At 37.5% G+C, this 23,664-nt stretch overlaps 2 protein-coding genes and 1 pseudogene across 2 annotated transcripts; 2 read left to right on the top strand and 1 right to left on the bottom strand.

Moving 5' to 3' along the window:
• Positions 1-75: 75 nt before the first annotated feature.
• Positions 76-3,279, bottom strand: LOC122147790 (annotated as a pseudogene).
• Positions 3,280-6,503: 3,224 nt separating this feature from the next.
• LOC109056114 (WD repeat-containing protein 81) lies at positions 6,504-18,620 on the top strand. Its single transcript, XM_042771240.1, has 12 exons — positions 6,504-6,743; positions 7,708-8,116; positions 8,434-11,966; positions 12,101-12,208; positions 12,305-12,498; positions 12,603-12,784; positions 12,922-13,087; positions 13,987-14,152; positions 14,258-15,085; positions 15,820-15,965; positions 16,122-16,304; positions 17,314-18,620. The coding sequence occupies exons 2-12, from the start codon at positions 7,758-7,760 to the stop codon at positions 17,638-17,640; spliced, it is 6,192 nt and encodes a 2,063-aa protein (XP_042627174.1). The 5' UTR covers positions 6,504-6,743; positions 7,708-7,757; the 3' UTR covers positions 17,641-18,620.
• Positions 18,621-19,846: 1,226 nt separating this feature from the next.
• Positions 19,847-23,648, top strand: LOC109056119 (alpha-2-antiplasmin-like). The gene is made up of 9 exons (XM_019073351.2): positions 19,847-19,998; positions 20,795-20,866; positions 20,964-21,041; positions 21,120-21,420; positions 21,545-21,688; positions 22,113-22,301; positions 22,471-22,613; positions 22,708-22,912; positions 23,082-23,648. The coding sequence occupies exons 2-9, from the start codon at positions 20,810-20,812 to the stop codon at positions 23,414-23,416; spliced, it is 1,452 nt and encodes a 483-aa protein (XP_018928896.1). The 5' UTR covers positions 19,847-19,998; positions 20,795-20,809; the 3' UTR covers positions 23,417-23,648.
• Positions 23,649-23,664: the final 16 nt, after the last annotated feature.

Here is a 23,664-nt window from a genome sequence, read left to right as displayed (position 1 = left end):
TTAATTTCATGGTGACTTCAGTGACAATGTGTTTTTTGTGTGTGCATTTCAACTAATAGTCCATTGAAATAGCATTCATTTAAAGAGGTTTTGGTATTCATGTTTGTCATTTGTGTTTGCTCTTTTTAATATAAATTCATGAGATAATAATGATGTGAGAGCATGTGGGAATGAGAGTATAGCCTTATATGCTGAAACAGCTTTATTGCAGGATTTGGGATTGTACAGGTTGTTTTTGTTGCACAGAGTAAATGACAGATTAATACATATATTTATATAAATAAAAATCCCATCCATATCTGTAGCATTATTCGCATCACAGCCCTCAATATATCCACAGTCCTCTTGAGCACCTGCCAAGAAAATGACTCTTATTAGCATGCCTCATTAAATAAAATCAGACTTTTTGAGTTGTTAGTGTCACAACAAACATATTACCATCATCCGTCCCTCTTGGCAGCACACCAGCCCTGATCTGTGCCTGGAAAGTGAAAAGTTCATTAGATCAGTGAAAAGTTTCCCATTTAAGTGCACTGGAAAAGGACTAAATAAACTTTTAATGAAAGGAAATCCTATATTCCTCACCTCTTCAGAGGCTTTCTTTCAGTTCAGTTTGAAAAGAAGGACAGAGAGGAACACCGACTAAAGAAAGACGGAAATGAACAGGCCAGTCCACAGACCTTGAGGAGATTAGAGGAATGCAAAAGTGAAACAGAATTACATATTAATATTAAATAAATAAATAAATAAATTCAAATGCTAATTTTGATGTATATTTGTATTTTAATAAAAAAAAAAATAAGTTATGAATTAATTACACATAATATATAAACATAATACATTGTATTTAACAATAATACAATTAGTCATATATAAGATGTAACTGATAGAAAATGTATATATTTTTATTTATTACATTACATATATGCCTCACCAAAAATTCCCCATTTAACAGCAAACATCAGGGATATTCCAGCAGGAAACCCAACAGCATAATATCCCACAGGGTTGCAGATTGCCCCAATCTTCTGCTTGCCCAGACCTTTCACTATACTGCCACCTGCTGCCTGATTGGATTGAAGGAAGAAATAATAATAAACATGTTCTCCCCAGATGCAGTGTAGTTTCAGATGATAACATCCAATATAATTACGGTTTGAACTCCACTTTCCTGATCGATGTGTTGGTGTTGTCAGTTTTGTTATTAACACTAATGAGTGCTGCGAGTGCTCTAACACAACTCTGCTAATGACTTACCGCTGTGGCATCAAGAAGATGGAAAGGAGCAAATAAAACCATTACCATGGCAACCCTCATTCTGATGTCTCTGTGAGAGGAAAAAAAAGAAAACAATTGCCCCAATATTAGTCTTGTTTTTTTACAAAATGCTGTTTTCAAAATAACACTATTTTATGACTTTGAGGCTAGGATTTTTATGAGTTTGGGGCTTCAAAATGAAGCAAATGTTTTTAACTAAAGGAAGAACACTCATTTGAAGATATAAGCAATTACATTCTTTGAAGAACCAACGAAAATTGCCAAAACTACTGCAACAGACACTAAAAAAAAAAGCTAGTGATGTATATACATCGCCACAAGTTATGTACAAACAACCTATTAGCAAAGAACAGGCATAAAATTATGATTTGTGTATAGAAAATCTAAAACCGTTGTTCTTTCTTAGTATTACCTGCACAAATCATAGAGAGTTTGGCAGAGGGCTTGGTTTAAGCAACATCTCCTGCTCCCATGGCATTTCCCACTTTCACATTGCCAGCTACACTGAAGCCTATAGGGAACTGAACACACGTCACTGAATTTAAGTGTTTATACAACCTTGAAATAAACCACTTTCACACTAATGAATATATACCATGTATGCAATATTTGCCAGTCCATACACACCTGACTGAGCTCCGAGCTCCACTTCACTTATCAGACCTGCCATTAAATTAATAAAGCAGGGGTCTCCAACCATGCTCCTGGAGAGCTACTGTCCTGCAGATTTCAGCTCCAACCACAATCAAACACACCTGAAGCAGCTAATCAAGGTGTTCAGGGCTACTTGATAATTACAGACAGGTGTGTTGGAGCAGGGTTGGAACTGAAGTCTGCAGGATGGTAGCTCTCCAGGAGCAGGGTTGGAGATCCCTGTAATAAAGAAATAAAGAAATACAAAGGTTAGGAACAGGGTTCATTTCAAGTCAGTTCTGAATTAAAAGGGATGCTGAATTGTAATGAAATTTTGAATTTAAGAAAGTAGAATTAAAAAAGAAATTTAATTTGTTTGCTTTAAGAGTAGTTTAAAAAATTAATTTTATGTTATATTTATTGTGTGTTATCATACACATAAATAATCATATTATCAGAAACATTTTATAATACTAATAATCAAGGAAAATACATTTTCATACATTTACATATTTTAAAAGTGTTTTATTTTTGTTTGTTTTTTTTTGTCATTTTTTTATTATTTAAAATTATATACTTATATACTTCATTTTCCAAAAATTCACCCCAAAGTCATAAACAGAATGCAATAAAAACATATTAAAGTCCTAATTACTCAAAATTAATGATGTATTTATGTTTTGCAAGCTAATAAAATAATGTAACTTCTTTCTGTCATTCCAATTCAACATCCTTTGAGATGTGGTCTATTCAACTCCAATATCAACTCTAATAATGCTAAACAAATGACTAGACATAATATGACATGCTCTAGAAATGTTGTATACAGTAACAGTTGGACAAGCGTGCACTCTAACCTGACAGCAGTCCTCCAACCTCACAAGTCCACCAACTCTGCACACGCATGAGCATACTTGGAATGGACAGATGGATGAATGATGAATGAGTCCCACTCCTGCAAACAGTACATCAACCAACCTATAATGAAATAAAAAAATGCTTTAATATATCTGTCAACCGGATCAGCTTGCAGTGGCTGCTGCATACACACACACGAAGAGAGGTCATATAATAACAGATTTCTCACGCACTCACCAGGCCAAGTATCCTTATGAAGACCTGTCCATCAGATGTAGATAAACAATATGATCGTCAAACTGAGAATATTATGGAAACTCACGTAACACCCATGTCCAGGACAAAGAGGAAGATACAGTTAATTAAAACATTTAGGGAATTTGCCACTAATAACAGTATAAACCTGTAAACCTGTTGTATTTGTTTGTGTGTGAATGAACAAAGTAAAGCAGCCTGTACCTGAGAAATAAGTGTGTCACATGCTGCGGACAAGCCATTACCAATACCCATAACACTGATGGCCTGTTGTTGAGAACACAGTGAACTCTCATTAATCTCTTTTATTTAAAAATATACTTAAAATGACATTACATATATTGAATAAAAGGGAGATAAATATATAAAACTCACAGCTGTGGCAAGAATCAGACCATCAAGCTCTAGAACACATGCTTACAAAAACTATTAAATAGTCGAAAAGATAGGACAAAAACTGAGAAGAAGACACAGAGACAGTCTAATGGGTAACATGGTTGTTAATAAAGGTGAAGCATGTTATTTCTGTGATGCTAGCCAGGGCTGGAGCTAAACTCTGACTGATGGATTGGACACCTCTGACAACTAAACAGGGCTCAAAAATGGACACGCTTCACCTATAAGGATGACAAACTGATGTACTGTACGAAATAAATACTGATTAAAAATACTGATAGAATAATTCATACATTGATCAGATTAAACCATAAAGTTAAAGGCGATTTAGATTTAAAATAAACAGTTAGGAAGGAGCCTACTGTACCACAGACAGCGCTCGAGAGCACAAGTTTAAAATGTAAAATTTTGTTCTAAAATTGTTAGTTTGATTACTTGGATTTTTTTTTTTTTCCCAGTGAGTAGTCCACAGCTCACTATATAAAAAAGGGACATACCTTAACTACATATAGGTATTGACCACAAAAAAATAAATAATATATAAAAAATTTCCACTTTTCCACCCTTACTGCTCAAGAAAAAAAAAGATACAGTTTTGACCTTAGCAGTGCTTGTTGTCACACTATTTATGGGCAAGTTGTCACAATGAAACCTGCCATTAAACAGCTTGTTATAATATAATATTTAGAGTTTATTATAGTTTCTAGTGTAATATATAAGACACGTGCAAGCGGTCATATACAAGAATAACTTCTGAGCAAAAATGAATTTTATGTTTACTATTTTTTGGGGGGCTTTCATATGTATACAGCCAAATTGGAGGCTGAGGTATATGTGCTTTTGGTTCAGATGGATAATGAGGGTGTTGAAGTTGCCGAAAAGCAGAGAAAAGCACTGTAATTATATCTGTTCCTTCCCTTAAAGATCTAAGATCATAGTGATCACAGTGTCACTGCACACCCAACCGCTTGTTAACTGCTTACTTGTAAGCCCTATTACAACTCAATTTCTTAAATAGAAAACAAGCATTCTGTGGTCAGACCTTTTGGAAGACCTTTTTCTGTAATTCAATTTTATCGCTTCTTTTCATGCCAAAGATTTTATTTTGTGAGATTGTGTTATTTTTTAAAAGGATTTTTTGGCACACTTTCCTCTTTCTGCTGCCCATTTGACCACATGCTTGTGATCTAAACCTGATCAAAGTCACAACATTCCTCTGTAGTTATTGCAACAATTGCAAGAAATTATCATGAGGTTTCAACCTGGTCATACCTCAGCAATTGAGGATAGGGCTGCAGTGTGGCCTCTGACTGGAGACTATAAACACATAGTTGTGAAGTCTTGTCTTTTGTCTCCACAAGACTGTGAACTATCATTAATTCAGTGCTTCATAGCAAATTCAGTGCACAGGGCCCAGAATTCCTAGAGATGGCCTTGGAGCCAAGCTATCATCAGCACGATCATGTTGGAGAATCCATACACAAACCATGAGGCAAAGATTACTTCTTCTTTTTTTTCAGTGTCTTATCTTAACTTTTAATGACAGCGACACTCCTTATCCAGTATCTTGTGATTTTAGTCAAAGCAAGAACATCTGTTTTGACCATTTGTACAAAGAAGTTCTCATATCAGTATCACAAATTATTTGTTTTGATTAGTGACCTTCAAGTTGTGGTTTGTTCTTTGTTTTATTATTTTATGTCTTTTGGACCCACATGTAGTTTTATATCCACTTAATACAGTATAAGCATTGACTCAAATATGCACATGACGGTCATGACCACAACACATTGACTCTGAGTCAGGAATTTAGACTTATGTGCTCCCATACTTGAACTTACAAAAATGACAAAGGGTTAAAAAAAAAAAAATTGAGGCACAATGATTGTATTATTGTACATGGGGGCCTCTGGGTTTGAATGTAGTCCCTGTGTATTAAACACAGAATACATTTTCATTTAACTTGATGATACTGTAAGGAAGGAGTTGCTGTTTCTGCATGGGTTGTTGAGATATAGCAGACGAGTGGATGTCATTTAACACTGTTATAGACCTCTGCTTGTTTAGAAGCTATATATATATATATATATATATATATATATATATATATATATATATATATATATATATATATATATATATATATATATAATATATATATATATATATATATATAAAAAAATTTGCCATGAACAAAAATGGTTAAAGTTTTTTTCAATTGTGTTTCATTGTTATGGAATAAATCCAGGTAGTCAAATGTTTAGTTGGAGGTTGATTGATGTTTTTTTTTTTTTTTTTTTCGTTATAATCAAACTAAAAGTACGGGACTAGTTTTGACACTTTCAGTGAATACTCCTCAGAGTCGCCTAGGTGTATTTAAAGTTTGGTATGCACATTGTCACGATTTTGCTAAATTTAAACCATAATTAAAATGGAACACAATCAATTTGGTGTAGGATTTTGAAACTATTTTCACAATTTTCATTTTGTGACTGTATATGTAGAACAGCTCAGTCATAAGCGTTAATCCACAACAGAATTAATAGCAGGACGCCCTCTAGTGGATTTCTTAAGGAAACAGGTTTACTTTTCTGAGACTTTTCTAAGATCGCCTTATACGAGTCATGACGTGTTTATCATAAGCTGCTCAGTAAATTGCACAATGTGTACAAGTACTAATGTTGTGGAACTAAATATTCTCATTCCCAGTATTTCTCCTGCTCTTGGGCCCCCAGCACTGCACATTTGAAATGTCTCTCATGCTTCAGTTCATGCTCTGGATGATTTTTTTTTTATTATTATTAAAAGTTATAACCTATTCACATGTCCACATGTCCACATGTTATATAACAGTGGTTCTCAGTCAAGGGACAATCCGCGGTCCTTAAAGATGACTCAAAATGACTTAAAATTATTTTATATAAGATTATTTATTTATTTAACGCTTATTCTTGTTGTGCCGTGTTAACTATATCAGCAGGTCAGTTGAGTTGACAATTTATGCAATTTATGTATGTTTAACCACTAATAATATATATATAAAATCTTGTGACTGAAGTGACTTGTATTATGGCACAATTCTACTGGCTGAGAGTCACACGGTCTGGGAGCGCACGCACAGAGACGAGAGTCACGTGAGGCTCTGAACTCAACACTATGGAAGACAGCAAAATATTCTCGACTTCTTAGGAAATTTTTGTGCGGTTATGGTGGTTCTTAAAGTACTGGAATTTCAATTTATACATCCCGCAAACATGGAACTTGGCATCGTGATGGCAGCTGTTCCAGAGCGCAGTTGCTGACAAGCAGCAAACAGTGCAGAGGTGAGCAACAACAAGAGCTAGATGGACAGATCTCCTCTTTTGCAAATGTTTGCTTAACGGTTGTGTGTTTACATTAACCAAACAGGTTGCGGCTTAATGTATAGTGTAGTGCTCTTTTGAATCTGTAACTTTACAAGCGAGAACCATCTGACAGAAGCGCACTGTTTCCTTATCGTCTGGGGAGTTGTAAGAGGAAATGGAAATGTAGAAATTAAATACAGAAATTAAAGATGAATGTATGTGCTACATTTTACATGCTCAGTCTTTTAAGAAGTTGTTTTGGATGTTATAAATGAAGTTTAACATTCTGATCGAAGTATGGAAGAATAAAGTCACGGGGTGGTGCATGACATTTTCAGTGATGACATCAGTGTCCTCGACAAATTATTAGTCGTTGCTACCCTGAAGATGATTTTATCTGCAAGCTTCTACTGATACATATTTTATATTGTTATAAGCATAACATTATTTTGTTTGTATAATAAAATAATTTTATAATTATTAAATGCTGTAATTATTTTAAGTTTATATTTTTCTATAGTATTTTATTTTCAAATTGTTTTATCTGTACGTCATAAACATTTCATCTAAATGATTTTATCATTATTATTTAAATTTTAGTAATATGCATTGTTGCCATACAGTGTTAAATGGATTTCTTCTGAAATGTAATGTGAATTTGCAAATGATGCTACTATATATAGTGTAATCAGTAATGCAATTATTTAGATTACACTTTTAAGATCATCTGTGGTGAACTAACATTTATTTGGATTTCACATGACTTGCACAATGTGCATTAAGTGGATATGAAACACATTTTCTATGTGTGTAAGTTTTTTTTTTTTAATTTATTATTTTATGTCATGAGCATATGTGTAATACAGTAACTGTCTACAGAAACCAATAGCAATGTCTTTAGTGCTTTTTAATTTACTTCCTGTCATTCCTTACATTTTCTTAGCTTCTTATAAGGGCCTTCAAGGGCCACAGTCTGATTAACTAAAAGAGATCATGGAGTGGCTACCGGCAGCCTTGGAGAGGGACCTGGGTATTGACCAGCGGCAGGCTGGACCCAGTCCGCGACCCAATGAACTCTTGGTCCTGGTCCCAACTCGATGGGTAATGGCCCTGAGAAACAAAAGAGTCACTCGCTGTGCGCGATATGAGTGCTTCAGCGAAGGTGAAATTTGCACTCTCCTCCAGCGCTCTCAGATGAAATTGCCATCTGGTTGGACACGTGTTTGTATCCAAGGTCTTAGAAAGCGCAAACTGGCATACCGATTAGCCAGGGAGCCGGTCTGCCATGGGGAGGGACTCTCACAGGACTCTTTCATGACTCTGATGCAGGGAGTATCCCAGTCTAATTTCAGGTACAATACTATCTCTTTTCTAGATATTTTTGTGAGAATATACATGCGTAATTGTTGTGTTTTTAATTATGTTGATTAAAACAACCTGTTCAAAATCACTTTGTATTCAGATTTTTAAATTTGCACAATATATATCAGTTTTTTGCTGATGTTAGAATTAGATATTTAATTGTGCTTGCTTATTCCATATAGAATTCTTCTCTGTGCTGTTATGTTTAGATTGTTTTCTAAACAATGACCATTTGGTTAACTTTTTGAATCAGTGTTTACTTGTAATATTATTTATAGCGTTTTTTTTGTTTTTTGTTTTTTTCCAGAAATCTATGGCGTGATACATACATGAATCATGTGCAACCTTATGCAGATTCCATTGAGCTAGCACCTGTTTTGGCCATTGATGCTGTTCGCCAAGCCTTACAGAAATTGTTTTGCTCTAGCTTTATCTCTACCGATCGAGTGTCACCGTCCCTCTCTCCAGCCAAAGAGAAGGAGAAAGACAGCCCATTCCCATCCAACTGCTCAGCTCCCAAACAAAGTACTGACAGTTTGTGTCCAAATGTGCTACCTGCAGAATGCTTGCTGGAGTCGGAGGAGGTTCTTTATGTGGTTTTCCCGTACACACAATACACTGTTCATGACATTGTCACTTACAGTCCAGCTAAGCTGGCTAACAGCCATGCTAAGATATTGTTCATTTTGTACCAACTACTCATAGCAGTGCGCGAATGTCATGCCTCAGGGCTACTGTGTGGCGAACTCTCCTTACTTGACATTGCAGTTGACGAGCAGCTCTGTAGTCGCCTAAAGATATCACTGGCACATTATGAAAAGTTTGGAGAGTATAAGGATGCTGTACCGCATGCATTAGAAATTAAAGTGCCAACAAGTGTTACAGCAAAAGACAATCAGAGTCATAACAGTAGTGTGGGAGAACGTCTTTGTAGAAATTGTCTGGATGAGCTCAAATCTCTGGTCCTAGACTGGGTAAATGGTCGAGTCAACAACTTCCAATATCTGATGGAATTAAATCGACTGGCTGGGAGGCGTGAGGGAGACCCAAACTATCACCCGGTTTTACCTTGGGTGGTCGATTTCACTGTGCCATATGGAAGGTTTCGTGATCTCAAGAAGTCAAAATTTCGTCTGAATAAGGGTGATAAACAACTGGACTTCACGTATGAAATGACCAAAGAAGCACTAGCAGCAGCTATTGGAAGTGGTGGAAGCAATTTTGCCTCAGACCTTGGTGGACCGGTAGTATCTGGTGGCTCAGGCCAGTCGGATCACCTCCATGTTCCACATCATATCTCAGATGTTCTGTCAGACATCACTTATTATGTCTACAAAGCTAGACAGACACCCAAATCTGTACTGTGCAGTCATGTTCGTTCCCAGTGGGAGCCCAATGAATATCCAGCTAGTATGGAACGTATTCAGAGTTGGACCCCAGATGAATGCATCCCAGAATTCTACACGGATCCCACAATATTCCACTCCATTCACCCAGACATGCCAGACCTTGATATACCTCCATGGTGTAATTCCTATGAAGAGTTTATTGCTGTGCATAGACAACTGCTAGAGAGTCGAGAAGTGTCTCAACAGTTGCATCACTGGATTGACCTAACATTTGGCTACAAGTTATCAGGTAAAGAAGCCGTCAAAGCTAAGAACGTGTGCTTGCACTTGGTGGATAATCACACCCATCTCACTAGCTACGGAGTTGTGCAACTGTTTGACCACCCTCACCCACCTCGTCTTGCACCTTACCAGTATTCACCTCCAGAGCCTCCCCACTTTGGGGCTGTCAACGTAACGACCTGGCAGATTCCACCACTGGAATCCACAATGGATGGTGTGGATGGACTGGTCCCGGAAACAACAGGATGTGAATCCAGTGGCTGGTCAGTGGTAGGCCGGGAGGAGGAGCTTGAGCAAGCAATAGAAGCCCTTGACTTAAGTGGCTCATCATCATCTAATTCTGTTCCAATCCCTTTGGCTGGTTCTGCTGGTGGAAAGACCAGTGGAGAGAATATTGCTTTGGCTTTGTCTCCTTCTCATGGTTCTTTCCCTGGTGAAACACCTGGAAATGTCACAAATACCTTAGGATCAGGTATTAGAGCATCTGTGCTTCACAGAGCAGCCTCTGTTAGTAAAAGACCAGAAGCTTCTAATTTTGAGGATTTTAAGATAAGCCTGCCAGAGGGATTTAAACCTGTGCAGCCTTTGGAAGAGTTAGAAAAGCTCAACAACTTCTTGGTGAAAGGTCTACACTGTCAAGCCCAGGATACAATAGATTTTGGCATGAACAAGACAGACTTGAGACCAGTACTGAAAGCTCCTCTGTCATTCACAGATCTTTTCCAGAGAGATATGCAAGCCTTGGGTGTTCTCATTGCTGAGATCTTTTATTCCTCCAAACTGCGGGGACTGAGTCCAGAAACACATCTGAGTGATCGATTTCAAGCAATTTTGAAGCTGTACTCTACAAACCTTCGAGATGTTCCATTACCACTCCATCATGCACTGGATACACTTCTGCAGGTCAACAAGCATTGCTCTAAGACAGCAACATTCACAATACACCCACAAGGACTACCGTATCTGTTCAAATATGACCCTATATGTGAGGGTCTTCCACCACCAAACCCTTGGCAAATGCTTAGTCCTGTTCTTTCCCCTCTACCCTTTCCAACATATTTCCCAATACTGCATGGATTCATATTCTCCTACCACTCCAAGATGGAGTCCATTAATGGTGTTCAGGGGCGTGACATTATTTTTAGCTTATGGCAACAGCTGGAGACACTTCTCAAGGAAAACATAACTGCAGAGGGGCTTGAGATACTTCTACCCTTTGTGCTTTCTTTGATGTCAGAGGAGTCCACTGCTGTTTATGCTGCCTGGTACTTATTTGAACCTGTGTCCAGGGTTCTTGGGCCTCGCAATGCCTCTAAGTACCTACTAAAGCCTCTGGTAGGTGTGTACGAGAATCCCAGATGCCTTCGAGGCCGCTTCTACCTCTACACGGATTGCTTTGTGCTGCAGCTTATTGTAAGACTGGGTCTGCATGCCTTTCTTTCCAGCCTTCTTCCACATTTTCTGCAGGTCATCACTGGCTTTGAAAGCTGCAATACAGCTGCAGGGACTGAATGGGGAGGTCTGAAGGTTTTAAGGGGAGTTGCTGGTGCCTTAGATGAGGAAGAGGAGGACTATGAGTGTGAGGATGGAAGGTCGTCTACTGCCACATCATCTGGCAAAGTAGGAGGAGGCAGCGGATGTGGTAGTGGAGGTGTTGGAGTTGTTGGAGACCAAGGACTTGTGGATTATTCCTCAGGCATCAGTCTCAATGACCAGGTTTTTCCGACTGAAGGTGAGGACTTTCAGAATGGCTTTTATGTGAATAATAGTGCATCTGGGGCAACAATGGTGCTTGCCGCCAAACAGCAGAACCAAAGCCTTGCAAGCAGAGATCAAGACCAGGAATCTCTCAGCATGGGGAAACTGAGCGACAAGAGTAGCACTAGTGAGGTGTCCATTGGAGACCGTGCAAGTTTAAAGTCTGTTGACAGCAGTCAGGACCTAAAGCAAGCTAGTGATGGTGAGGATGGTGGAGAGCTTGAAGATGAGGAGACAGTGGAAGACCGAGAAATTACAGTGCAAAGGGTGCCCAGTCTAGAGATGACTCTTTCAGTTTGCACAGAGGAGTCTGAGGCAACCGTGGCCACGCTTGAGGGAGACATCATGAATGGAATTGTGCAAGAAGATGCAGAGAAAAACATGGAGGAAGAAGACACTGAACATGACCCTTTAGATGACTCTGAGGAAAAAGAACACAAGATATTGTTAGGTGAGTTGGAACAGATGTGTCTTTTTGGTCATTTTTGAGCATTTGTTTGATTTATTTGTACGTGTTTAATATTCATACTAGCAGTATGCCTGAATTATGCAATACCAAAAAAAAAACATTGTCTTTTTTTCCAGACACTGTTTGCAAAACTGTCAGATGGCTGTCTGCAAAACTGGGGCCGACATTGACATCTCGATTCATAGCTAGGAACCTGCTGCGACTTCTTACTACATGTTACATAGGTACAATATCTGAACTGCATACACTTACTGTATCTCTATATTCTGAGATTTTTGGTGCTTTTGTCATCTCTGTTATAAGTAATCTTTTTCTTTTAGGTCTTGATAAACACCAGTTCATGCTCTCTGCAAATGAGGAAAATAGCCTTGATAGCGTAGGAAGTGTGTATGAGAAGAAGCCAGTTGTTGGTGACCAGACTGCACGACCAGTTCTCGAGTGTCTTATTTACATTGCACATCTCTATGGAGAACCAGTCTTGACTTATCAATATCTACCCTACATTGGTTACCTGGTAACTCTAAAATTTCTGAATCCCACTGATTAACAGTTTGGCTTGTAAAATTTATTTTTCTTCATAGATTTTTGCTTAAAAGTTTACATCCTTGAAACTTGCAGGTCTCTCCGCCGCCTTCTTGCCGTTTGAACACTCGAAAGGAGGCAGGGCTTTTGGGCGCTGCGGTACTCACTCAGAAGATTATAGTGTTCCTGTCAGACACCACTCTAATGGATATGCTGATGAAGATTAACCAGGAAGTTCTGCTGCCTCTGCTGGATTTGTTAACATCAACTAAGATGGGGTAAAAGCTTACATATAGTTCATCAGTCATAGTCAAGAAGTTAAAACTTGGCAACTTATGAAAATCAGAGCTGCCCTCTGCTTTATGCTCCATGTGCACTAAAATGAACTCTTATTAACTTGTTTCTCTGTGTTCAGCTTTCCTAGTGGAGTGCAGACTCGTTCCGCAGTATGTCTAAAGACTCTGAGCCTCATGGCACTGATCTGTCTGCGTATTGGCCGAGAGATGGTACAGCAGCACATGGCAGAAACCCTCTCCAGGTTCTTCCGGGTTTTCTCTTTGCTGCAGTATCTGCAAAATCAGGTAATCATAGACAATTTACAATATCGTATCATGTATAATTCAGCATTTTTTTTTTTTGTAGGGATGCATACTTTATCAATATCATATTTGTAATCGGATGATATGATTGAGATTGTTTATCTGGATATTGGATATTTAATTGCGCATGCTCATTTAATCTATTTGTACATTTAACCTTCATCATCTAACACTTACATAAAGTTAATCTTTAAAAACAATATAATTGTATAATTTTACAACACGGTTAGATGTAATCTTATGCACATCTTATCAGTATCCTATTTTCATACTGTAGATTAAAATTGTCTAAATTCACTTATAACATTTAAAGCAATCTGTTTTAGTTTTATTAATTGTTTTATTACATTTAATTTATTTAACAAAAAATGTATAGGGAATAGTATAGAATTTTAATATCAGTGCATCCTTATTTTTTAGTTTTTTATTTGTTTAGTTTCATGTTGTCTTGACAGTTTGGTAAAATTAGAATATACACTACCGGTGAAATTTTTACTTATTTTTTTTCTTAATGTTTTTGAAAGACTCTTTTCACTCTCTTCAATTTTCAATTTAGTGTCACGTGATCCTTCAGAAATCATTTTAACTGTGCCCAAGGAAAAAATCTTATTATCAGTGTTGAAAACAGTTTTGTTTTTGTGAAAAACATAATACATTTTTTCTTTTGTAGCATTATAAATGTCTTTTACTGTCATAAATTTTTAAATCAATAAACTAGTTAATGTCTTTCAAAAAACAAAGTCCTACTAACCTCAAACCTTTGAATGGTAGCATACTTTGAAATTATCCTCAGAGAATTGTTAATACTCAGCCGATATAGTTTGTATTCTTATTCATAAACAACTACATCAATGATTTAAATTCATTTTCTTTATGTGCAGATGGGAAGTGCCCCACGTAGGGAGGTTGGAGACAGCACATACTTGGATGTGTGCATTCCAGATGGAACAGAGATTACTTGTGAGCTTGGGGTTTTGGAGGAACTTCAGGCTGTGTTTAATCCTGAAATGGCTTATGCATCTTACATTCCTTTCTACTGTCTTATTGGTAAGCTGCATTTCTACTGGTTAGCTTGATAAACACAGCTTTTCAGCATTGATAAATATGTTCCTATTCATCTTCATTAGCTGAGTTGCATATACTTTTTTTTAGGTGATGCAGCGATTCGTAAACTGGTTACAAATCATGAGCTAGTTTGGAGTCTGGCTCAATCATATCATGAACGAGCAAGTCCGGGTAGTCCAGAAACCAACCCTTCTGGAGGTCAGAGAACTACTGCTATGGGCCTCTCTCCTAGTATGGGCCGCCACATGGGTCGTAGTCCCTTCCCTGCTCCCTCATCCACTTCCACACCTCTAGGTGGAGACATCCTGCCTGAGTCAGGAACCTTTGGCAGTCATCTGGTTGGAAACCGTATCCAGGTACCCCGAGACACTGAAGCCTGTGGGAGTCCTAACTTGTCCTCTTTAGAAACATGGACACGGCCATATGGCAGCAGTGCTCCTCAGACGAGTCTAGCCACTACTGCACTTTCCTCAGCCGGACCGTCTTTCTCTCACTCTTCATACTCTTGGGTTCTGGGACCCACACCGGAGGACAGCGCACTGAAACAGGACCTCCCACGCAGCAACCGTTCTCTGCAGGGTAACTGGCTTGCCTATTGGCAATATGAGATTGGTCTTAACCAGCAGGACTCGCACTTCCACTTCCACCAGATACGTCTTCAGAGTTTCTTGGGCCACTCAGGCACAGCAAAATGTCTGGCGCCATTAGCAGGGGAGGACTACTTCCTGTCTGGGAGTAAAGACAAAACGGTGAGGCTGTGGCCACTTTATAACCACGGTGATGGCACACGAGAGGTCGAACCCCGACTCACATACACAGACCACCGCAAATCTGTCTTTTATGTTGGCCAGCTAGAGGCCTCACAGGAAGTGGTGAGCTGCGATGGTACTGTGCATCTGTGGAATCAATTCACAGGTGAGAGAGAGTAACAACATTGTTAATTTGAGCATCTGTAGTATTACAGTATTGTAGCAACTGTCCTTTTATGGCATAGAATTTGTGTGATTAATCTTTTAATTTTTCACATTCACCCTCACTACTGCTAAAAAGTTTGGGGTCAGTATATGTTTTATGTATTTTTTTAATACTTATTATTTATTGTTTTATTTACATTAAAAACATTTTTAAAAATCCTACCCACCTCAAAATAAAATGGTATTTTATGAGAGTAATATGCTTTCAATTTTAACTTTTTAAAAATACAAATTATTACAAATGAAAACATTTCAAATGATCGTTTTTCAAAAATTTTCAACTAAAAAAAAATTCTGATTGTCCCATGCTAATTTCCAGTGTCAACAGAGAAATATGAAATGTTATATATTTTGTGCATAATTCAATCAAGCTGTATATGATGCAAACGGTATGAAATTATTATTTCATATTTCATCATTATTATTATAATATTTAATTTCAAAAGCCGTAGCAATGTTATCACAAAAAAAGCATTTCCACAACTGTCATTTCCATTACATAATGATATTATTAATAGATCATTAATATACAAAGTGTACAGTATATATACATTACTACAAATTCCACTACAGATAATACATATATATTCTTATATAGATTGTGTTTTGACTGTATTTGTCAGACTGACAGCTTTAACATCATTTCTTGTTTGGCTCTCTCTTTCATATAACTAGGTCAGAATATTCGTTGTTATGAAGCTCTGGACGGGAAGAACCCCATCACGGCCGTCACCACTATGCCTGCTCCTCACTGCAGTGTAGTGTTTGCTAGCGCAGACTCTGTGCTGCGTTTCATAGACACGCGCAAACCTGGCTTGCAGGTATTGCTCAGTCCTCTTTCATCAATACATGTTATTTTACAATCCATTTTCAGATCTTTTTTTTTTTTTTATCCAGCTATATATTGTCCAGGCTGGTTTTTCTTCATGCAGTGCTTATGATTACCAGTAAGGACTCTTTTATTTCTCTTTTGACAGCATGAGTTCCGTCTAGCCTACAGTAACATGAGCGCTGGCCTGATCCGCTGCCTAGCTGTCAGTCCGAGCGGACGCACTGTGGCGGCAGGCTTCTCCACTGGATTTATAGTGCTGCTTGATGCGAGAACTGGTCTGGTGCTAAGAGGCTGGCCCGGTCACGAGGGAGATATACTGCAAATGAAAGTGAGTATGCATGTCATTGGTTAATGTGTAATCAAAGACGTGCATACAACTGCATGCTCTTTTGTCCTTTGATGCTTTTGCAGTTCACATACTGTACTGATTTTAGGGAATATTATATTATATGGAAACACAGTGTTTTTCAAAGTTGCTGAAACAAGCAAAAAATTCTGAATCAGATTTTCCTACCACTTATCGTGAAGAGTTATTAGTCCACATTTACAGGACCACTATATATAATCACAAATTAGAATGGAGTGGAACCAGGAATCATTACAGAACATGAACAAGATTCCCGTCTTTGTTTTGGTGTCATGATTCATGTCTGTATTTGAGATTTCAGTAGGATGAGTAAAAGTTGTACCCTGTTGGTTTGTTCAGATGCAGTCAACAAGTGACTAGAGCTAAGCAAACTTTATTTAACCCTGATTTGTGGGGTTAAAGGTATGTCTCTGCCACCAGAGGCCCATGTTTGGGCAAATATAGACATGAGTTACTAATTAGGACAAAATCTATGAGCTTTGCAGATTGCTGCACAATTACTTTATTATTTGTGACTAACAGGAAATGGATGAACCTTAGCAGGACTCAACAATAAGGGTGTCCTGCTGGCACAGGGCCAGTGTGAGGGAGTTTCAGGCTGCTGCTGTGGTGCTATTGATAATCTCACATTCATGGATCTTGTACATACATTTGTATGTCTTATGAATTTAAATATTTGGTTTTCTGTGATATATATTCAACATAATTGTTGCACATTTTGCTGATTAGTAATCAAGATAGACTTCAGTAAGTACACTACTGTTCAAAAATTGGGTTCAAAGTTTTTTTTTTTGTAATTTCTTTAATTAATTTTGAGAAAGGTTCAAAAGATTTGTATTTTTTTTGTGTTTATTTATTTTAAGTAATTTTGAGAAAGAATGCAAGAAGTACTTGGCTAGATAAATGTAGATACTTCCCCATCCATTTGTTACTGACAGTGTTTTTCTTGTGTGTGTGTGTCATTTTGTAGGCAGCAGAGGGAAATTTGCTGATCAGTTCTTCATCAGACCACACACTGACCGTCTGGAAAGATGTGGAGCACAAGCCACTCCACCAGTACAGGACTCCGTCTGACCCCATCCATGCATTTGATCTTTATGGTGCTGAGATTGTGGCAGGTACTGCTGCTAACAAGATCGGGGTGTACTCCATTTTGGACAGCACGGCCAACCTGGGGGGATCCACCAAGCTCAGCACAGAGAACTTTCGTGGGACTCTCACAAGTCTGTCTTTGTTGCCTACCAAGAGGCTTCTGCTGCTCGGTTCTGACAACGGTGCCATCAGGCTGCTAGCTTAAACTAGCAAGTGTTACTTTTTCAGAAAATTATATTCCTCGTGCCACCTTTGGCTCCTTTCCCAGAATGAAATGATATTGCCAACCATGCACAAAGAAACCTGTTTCAGTCACAGAAGGAGTAAGCCTGATATTTCCATTTTAAACTCGCTGAAAGAGAACTTAAAACCTCACTCTTTAGTAGGTGACCAAAACTAAATATTGCCTCTGATTCATACATTCAAAAGGATTGTCTTTTTTATGATTTTTAGGGTTCATGTGATATAACTGCACTAGCTGCTTTCTACATAATAATCAACTCTGTAAATTCTCTTCAAAAAAGTAAGATGAGTGGATACTTAGATGCTTGCATGAGATGAGCTGCTCAGGAAAGTTCAAGTGTGGTTCTAGTGTAGCGATTACACTTTCCATTACATGAGTGAAATCACCAAAAACAACACTGTGAGAATCACAGGTTAGTCTATGTTGATCATATCATTTGATTCGATTCACCAGACTTGCTCAGCAACTATGCAGTATTCATGGTAGACCTTTATAGTGCACCATTTTTGGCACTTTTTTTTCTATAATATGCAGTATGTTTCTTTATCCATGTCAATGGGGCATAAAGAACAATACAAATGTGATCAAAATGTGACCATGGTCAAGTCCAAGATGATTCTTCATTCTGTTACTGTACACTGATTAAAAGTGTAAACACCTAATATGCAACTGGACGGTGCTTGATCCTGAAATTGGACCCTCTGACATTTAAAAATGTATCTTATGACTATATAGATCAGTTTGATGCTGTATTAACCTTGATGATGTACTGTAGTAATTCACTTGTTTGTCACATCAACCCCAGGTCAAGCAACATGTTACATTTTACACACACCATACTGTATGTATGTTTGTATATACATACACATTTATATATGTGTGTATATATATGTATCTTTGTTGAGCCTAATGCTTACTATATAAAAGAATACTTTTATGCAGCATCCTTGAATAGATATGAACTAGAAAGTAACTATTTAATTTATTACTGGGATGCTTTATGTAAAACATTATCATCTCCAGACATTCCAATTATATAATGTTAGAATATTTAATGAAAATTTATTCATAAGTTACTGACCCTCTAATTCAGCACAATATACTTTCTGTAAGCCACTGTTTGTCAGGTTTGGAGAATTGGCTTTTGAATTATGAGTTCTGATATGAATTCATGCCTTTATTATTTTGTGTTGAAATAGGCTCACTAGTGTCAAGTGTTCATTTTGAAAAGCACATTATTTTATGTTACTAAGTAGAGGATTGCAGTGAATACTATATGGCCGGACAATTTGGAAAAGTTGATATCGCTTTATATTTGAATTCTCATAAGCATTTAAAAATGCAGTTGGTTGTATTTTACTCCTCAGACAGAGTGATCATTTTGATGATTCATGCTAAAGACAGTGTCTGTTTGAGATTGACAAACATCTGTCTGATGTACCGTACAGTAACACAAGCAACACACTGTCTGCGACATTGGCCATTGCTCTTTTGTATTTCATTGCGAGTGTTTTTCTTTTTTACTTTTAAACTGTGACCTTTTTCTATATGCTCACTAAAATGACCCTTTTCAATCATTTAAAGTAAAAGAAATTGATCATAAATGTCTTTTTAATTTTTTTTTTTTGTCTGAAAAACTTCAAACTGGCTGATTGATGACCTACTCATTGATGAATGAGCGAGACTGGTCAGTTGTTAAATTTGCTCTGTAGATTTTCATGCTTGGAAGCTGAGCTCCCACTGGAGAGATTACTCTGATAGGACAAAGTCCATTTGAGTGTTTGCAACACACTGCCTTTCAACTGCTCTCAATTTGGAGATCTTGGCATATGCTTGCAGATGACCCAAGGTAATGGTGGAGTCTGGAACTGGCTTGTTTGTTTGGTATATAAGAAAGCAATATAAAAGCCCTCTATCCAATAATGGTCTTTATTAATATCAGCATTGGCAGTGCTGACTTGTCATCTCCTCCTCATTTATGTGCAGTTTTTCTTGTGCAGCATGTTTACTCATATTCAGTGGCTCACATGCACTGTCAGCAGTGAGTTTATTTAGCTCAGCAAACTATACAGTACCAGTTTCTAACCTACTTCATTCAAAGTCATCACAGATCCACAAAACTACACACTTGAGTTTGGTGTTTGACCCCAAGGTCTCTCAGTATTTACGTCTATGAAGAGGTAGGTCTAAGAGCTATATAAGGGAAAAAATCAATGAAAGTTGAAATGTAACTGCCTGCTCTGAGACTGCCAACCCCTACAGCAAAGAATTTTGTGTTTCTTTCTCTTATCAGGGCTGGATCCGCTGGAGATTTGCACGGTAAGCACCCAGTTTTGTTAATTCTCATACATTCTCACCATAAATAATTCATTGCAATATATTAGGGAGATATTGTGTTAAAATATGAAAGTTGAGTCTGTTGCCAGCTCTTTTGGTTAATAAATATGTACACTTTATCTTTCGTTTGCGTATTTTTGAAGTCTAATTCCCAGTAATCACAAATAATTCCTATTAGACTGTTTTGATAAAACATATTTAACAAAGCATATTTTGTATGTACAAGAAAATTGATTAGTATTAATGGAGTAACATTTCCATATTCACACTATTGATTTAATAACAATATATATATATATATTTAATTTTAATGTTTAATTTTCCTGCAATCTGAATTTATTTAACCTGTAGCTTTAAACAAATTTAAAATGCTTAATCCTGGAATTATGCAACTGCTGGCAGACCTTTAGCCCTGTGAAGCATTTATTGATTATCAGACTGAATATTTTGTTCAAGAGCTGTTAATCAGATCATGTATTTATGGTTTATTGTCAGTAGCTGGGTAATGGATTTCTGTGCAAGTGAGGGAGACATACAGGAATATTATTTTAGACGGTTCCTATCATCAACAAATATATTGATTAAAATTGTGAGAGGGTTCTTTTCTTCTGTTTCTTCTCAACAATATGATCTGATGAAGTGTTTTATCTAATAATAATATTTGAATAAGTATGTAGTAAAATGGAAAGAGTGCCTTTGTACAAATGACCAGTGACCATGCGACCAGTGCCAAATCATTCCAAATTCTGAATAAATTGTGCTGTTCATTGGTTTTTAGACTAACTTCTAGAACATGAACTTGTGTTTTCTGGCATTCCTCCTCCTTTGTTACGCCAAGCAAGGCTGGACGGTAAAGTACCCAACCGATCTTATGTTTTTTATTCTATATTTTATTATTGATCTTATTCTACTATTGAAATGCCATAAATTGCTCCTTGTCACTGCAGGAGGATGCGATTGAACCAGAGGATGGAGCGGATCCTTTAATTCCTCTCATCCCACTGGTGCCTAGTAAACCCATATCAGTAAGAACCCACAATGTTACATTTTTGAAGGTATAAATGTTCAGACTTTTGACACTCCAATCACCTTGTCCCTTTCAGGATTTGAAGAGCACTCTTGACCCCACCATAACAGAAGCACTCACAGTTTCTCCAGATGGCCTGGAAGCAGATCCTTCAACCCCAGTTCCCTCTCCTGGTCCGAAAGAAGGATCCTCTGAGGAGGACCTTGATTCGCTCTGTGATGGGGACATGACCAGCCAAGAGATAAAGCGGACCATTGGCAATGGCATTCTGAAGCTTGGCCTTTGGTTCCTGGAAAACTTGAAGCCTAGTCCAGAGCAGCCCAATGTCATCATTTCCCCTCTTAGCTTGTCTGTAGCACTCTCGCAGCTAGCGCTAGGTGAGTCTATAATCTACATTGTCTATAAGCAACAAATGCTTTGGTTTCCATTCAGTTCATATTCAATTTCTTTTTGCATTCATTTATTTATATATTTACCGCAATAAGATTATCTGAATCTTAGGAGCAACTAATGAGACAGAAGAGCTGCTTCTACACCACCTGCATGCAGACGCTCTGCCCTGCTACCACACTGCCCTCAGCAGCCTCCTGCGCAACTTCCGCAAAAGGAGCCTGTCCATCGCCAGCCGCATCTATCTGAAAACTGGTGAGAGTCACACATGTACCACAAAACAGATATATTGTCATGCAGGTTGATACAGTGGCCTCAAAAAGCATTAGGTCACATAAAATCATGAAATTCATTAATATGTTCCACAAATTTTTGAAATCCAGAAAGTATCCATCTCACTCTCTAATTATTTCAAATGATGATATAACATATTTTACATTTATTTATATTTTTAGGTTTTACATTTTTTAAATATTGCAAATATATGAAATACCCTTTTTAAATGTGTTTAAAGTCTCCAAATACATTTTTGGGGTCACTGTATAAGGCCAGTAATTAAAAAAATATGTATATTTAAATTGGATTGGAAATTTGATTTCTGGTTGATATTTGCTTTGATATTTGAGGGACAATTTGTTACTGTCCTATTCAAAGCTCTGAACAGTCTTTTTTCCCTTAGGATTTAAAGTTAAACAGGACTTTGTGGAAGACTCTCATAAATTGTATGACTCAGAGCCGGCCACTTTGACTGATGTTAATGACATCAATGAATGGGTTAAGAAAGTCACAAATGGACACATCTCAGAGTTTTTGTCCAGCCTGCCTCTCAGCGCCGTTATGATGCTCATCAATGCCATGCACTACAAAGGTCAGAACAAACACCTATTACCAGCAAGTATTTTACAATTTCCCCTTGTACATCAGTGAGTCACATCAGAGGTTTTGTGTTACTCAGATCTGTTGCATAATAGTTCTCTTGTTATTTCACAAGTGTAAATCGATAAAGGACCACACAAGTTTAATTTTGTCTCTCACAGGAGAGTGGCTCACTCGCTTTGACCCTCATTTCACCTCCACTGAGCTCTTCTACATAGATGAAAACCAGATTGTTAATGTGGATATGATGCTTGGGCCAAAGTATCCTCTCAGCGTTTTCCCCCACCATGAGCTGGATGCCCAGGTTACTGGCTTTAAGATGCTACTTTATAAACAGCACTGATTAAATCTCTAAGCATCCCTGTTGATCTCTATTCCTCACTATTTGATCCTTATAGGTTGCTCGGTTCCCTTTTAAAGGTGACAAGAGTCTACTAGTAATAATGCCAACATCTGGACATGTGAATGTATCAGCCATTGCAGCTAAGCTCAATATCTCAGATCTTTACCGTCGATTACCACGAGAAAGAAACATGCAGGTCAAACTCCCAAAATTCAAACTTGACTTCAACCAGGACCTCCAAGAAGCCATGACAAACATGGGTAAGATGTCTTGCATCTAATTCATGACTCATTAGTCATTAGAATCACCTTGGATTCAAAATCGTCTTAATATTTCTTAATTATGTTATAAAGTATATTAATATCAGCATTGGTATATACACCATATATTACTTTATATTAACAAATATATCATTCTACTCCAATCCAGGTCTAGGAATGCTATTTAGTCATCCAAAGCTGGACCGCATCTCCGAGGGCCGGTTGTTTGTTTCCAGTGTGCAGCATATGTCCAGTATTGAGATAAATGAAGAAGGGGCAAAGGCAGCGGCGGCAACAAGTGTGGTCATCTCACGTTCCAACCCTTCATTTACCGTCAACCAGCCATTTTTCTTTGCCCTTATGGATGACTTAAGTCAAACGCCATTCTTTTTGGGAGTAATTTCTAACCCAAACCCTGGAGCATCTATTGTGGTCACAAATCCTGGCAATTCAGATAAAATTGACAATGACAAGCCACACTCTTTTGATGTTCCTCCAAAGTAGATCGTTTTCATACATTTAGCAGAATGAGTCCATAAGTGATTGTTGACTGCTTAGTTGGTCCTCACTGGGAAGCAAATTAAGGACATATCTTCTATAAATTAATTCTAGCAGATAATTTGAAATTACTCCCCCTGTATAAGTTAATGTTGTTTTAAATATCCTAATCTTTGTTAAAAAGACATGATTTGTTTATTTGTTGTTTGTTTTTTAATTAAAGAAATTTGACCAGAAATTCCAAGTTTCTCATA

This window comes from Cyprinus carpio, chromosome A15 (assembly GCF_018340385.1).
Source record: "Cyprinus carpio isolate SPL01 chromosome A15, ASM1834038v1, whole genome shotgun sequence".
NCBI lineage: Eukaryota > Metazoa > Chordata > Actinopteri > Cypriniformes > Cyprinidae > Cyprinus > Cyprinus carpio.
The sequence above is the reverse complement of the archived record's forward strand: the minus strand, read 5'-3'. Positions and strand labels throughout refer to the sequence as shown.

Excerpts from the sequence above, each read along its gene's own strand:
- LOC109056119 (XM_019073351.2), top strand. The coding sequence starts at position 20,810 with ATGAACTTGTGTTTTCTGGCATTCCTCCTCCTTTGTTACGCCAAGCAA. Across the intron at positions 21,042-21,119 it reads TGCCTAGTAAACCCATATCA|GATTTGAAGAGCACTCTTGA; the intron begins GTAAGAACCCAC and ends TGTCCCTTTCAG. Across the intron at positions 22,913-23,081 it reads AGAAGCCATGACAAACATGG|GTCTAGGAATGCTATTTAGT; the intron begins GTAAGATGTCTT and ends ACTCCAATCCAG.
- LOC109056114 (XM_042771240.1), top strand. The coding sequence starts at position 7,758 with ATGGAGTGGCTACCGGCAGCCTTGGAGAGGGACCTGGGTATTGACCAG. Across the intron at positions 12,785-12,921 it reads TTAACATCAACTAAGATGGG|CTTTCCTAGTGGAGTGCAGA; the intron begins GTAAAAGCTTAC and ends CTCTGTGTTCAG. Across the intron at positions 15,966-16,121 it reads CGCGCAAACCTGGCTTGCAG|CATGAGTTCCGTCTAGCCTA; the intron begins GTATTGCTCAGT and ends CTCTTTTGACAG.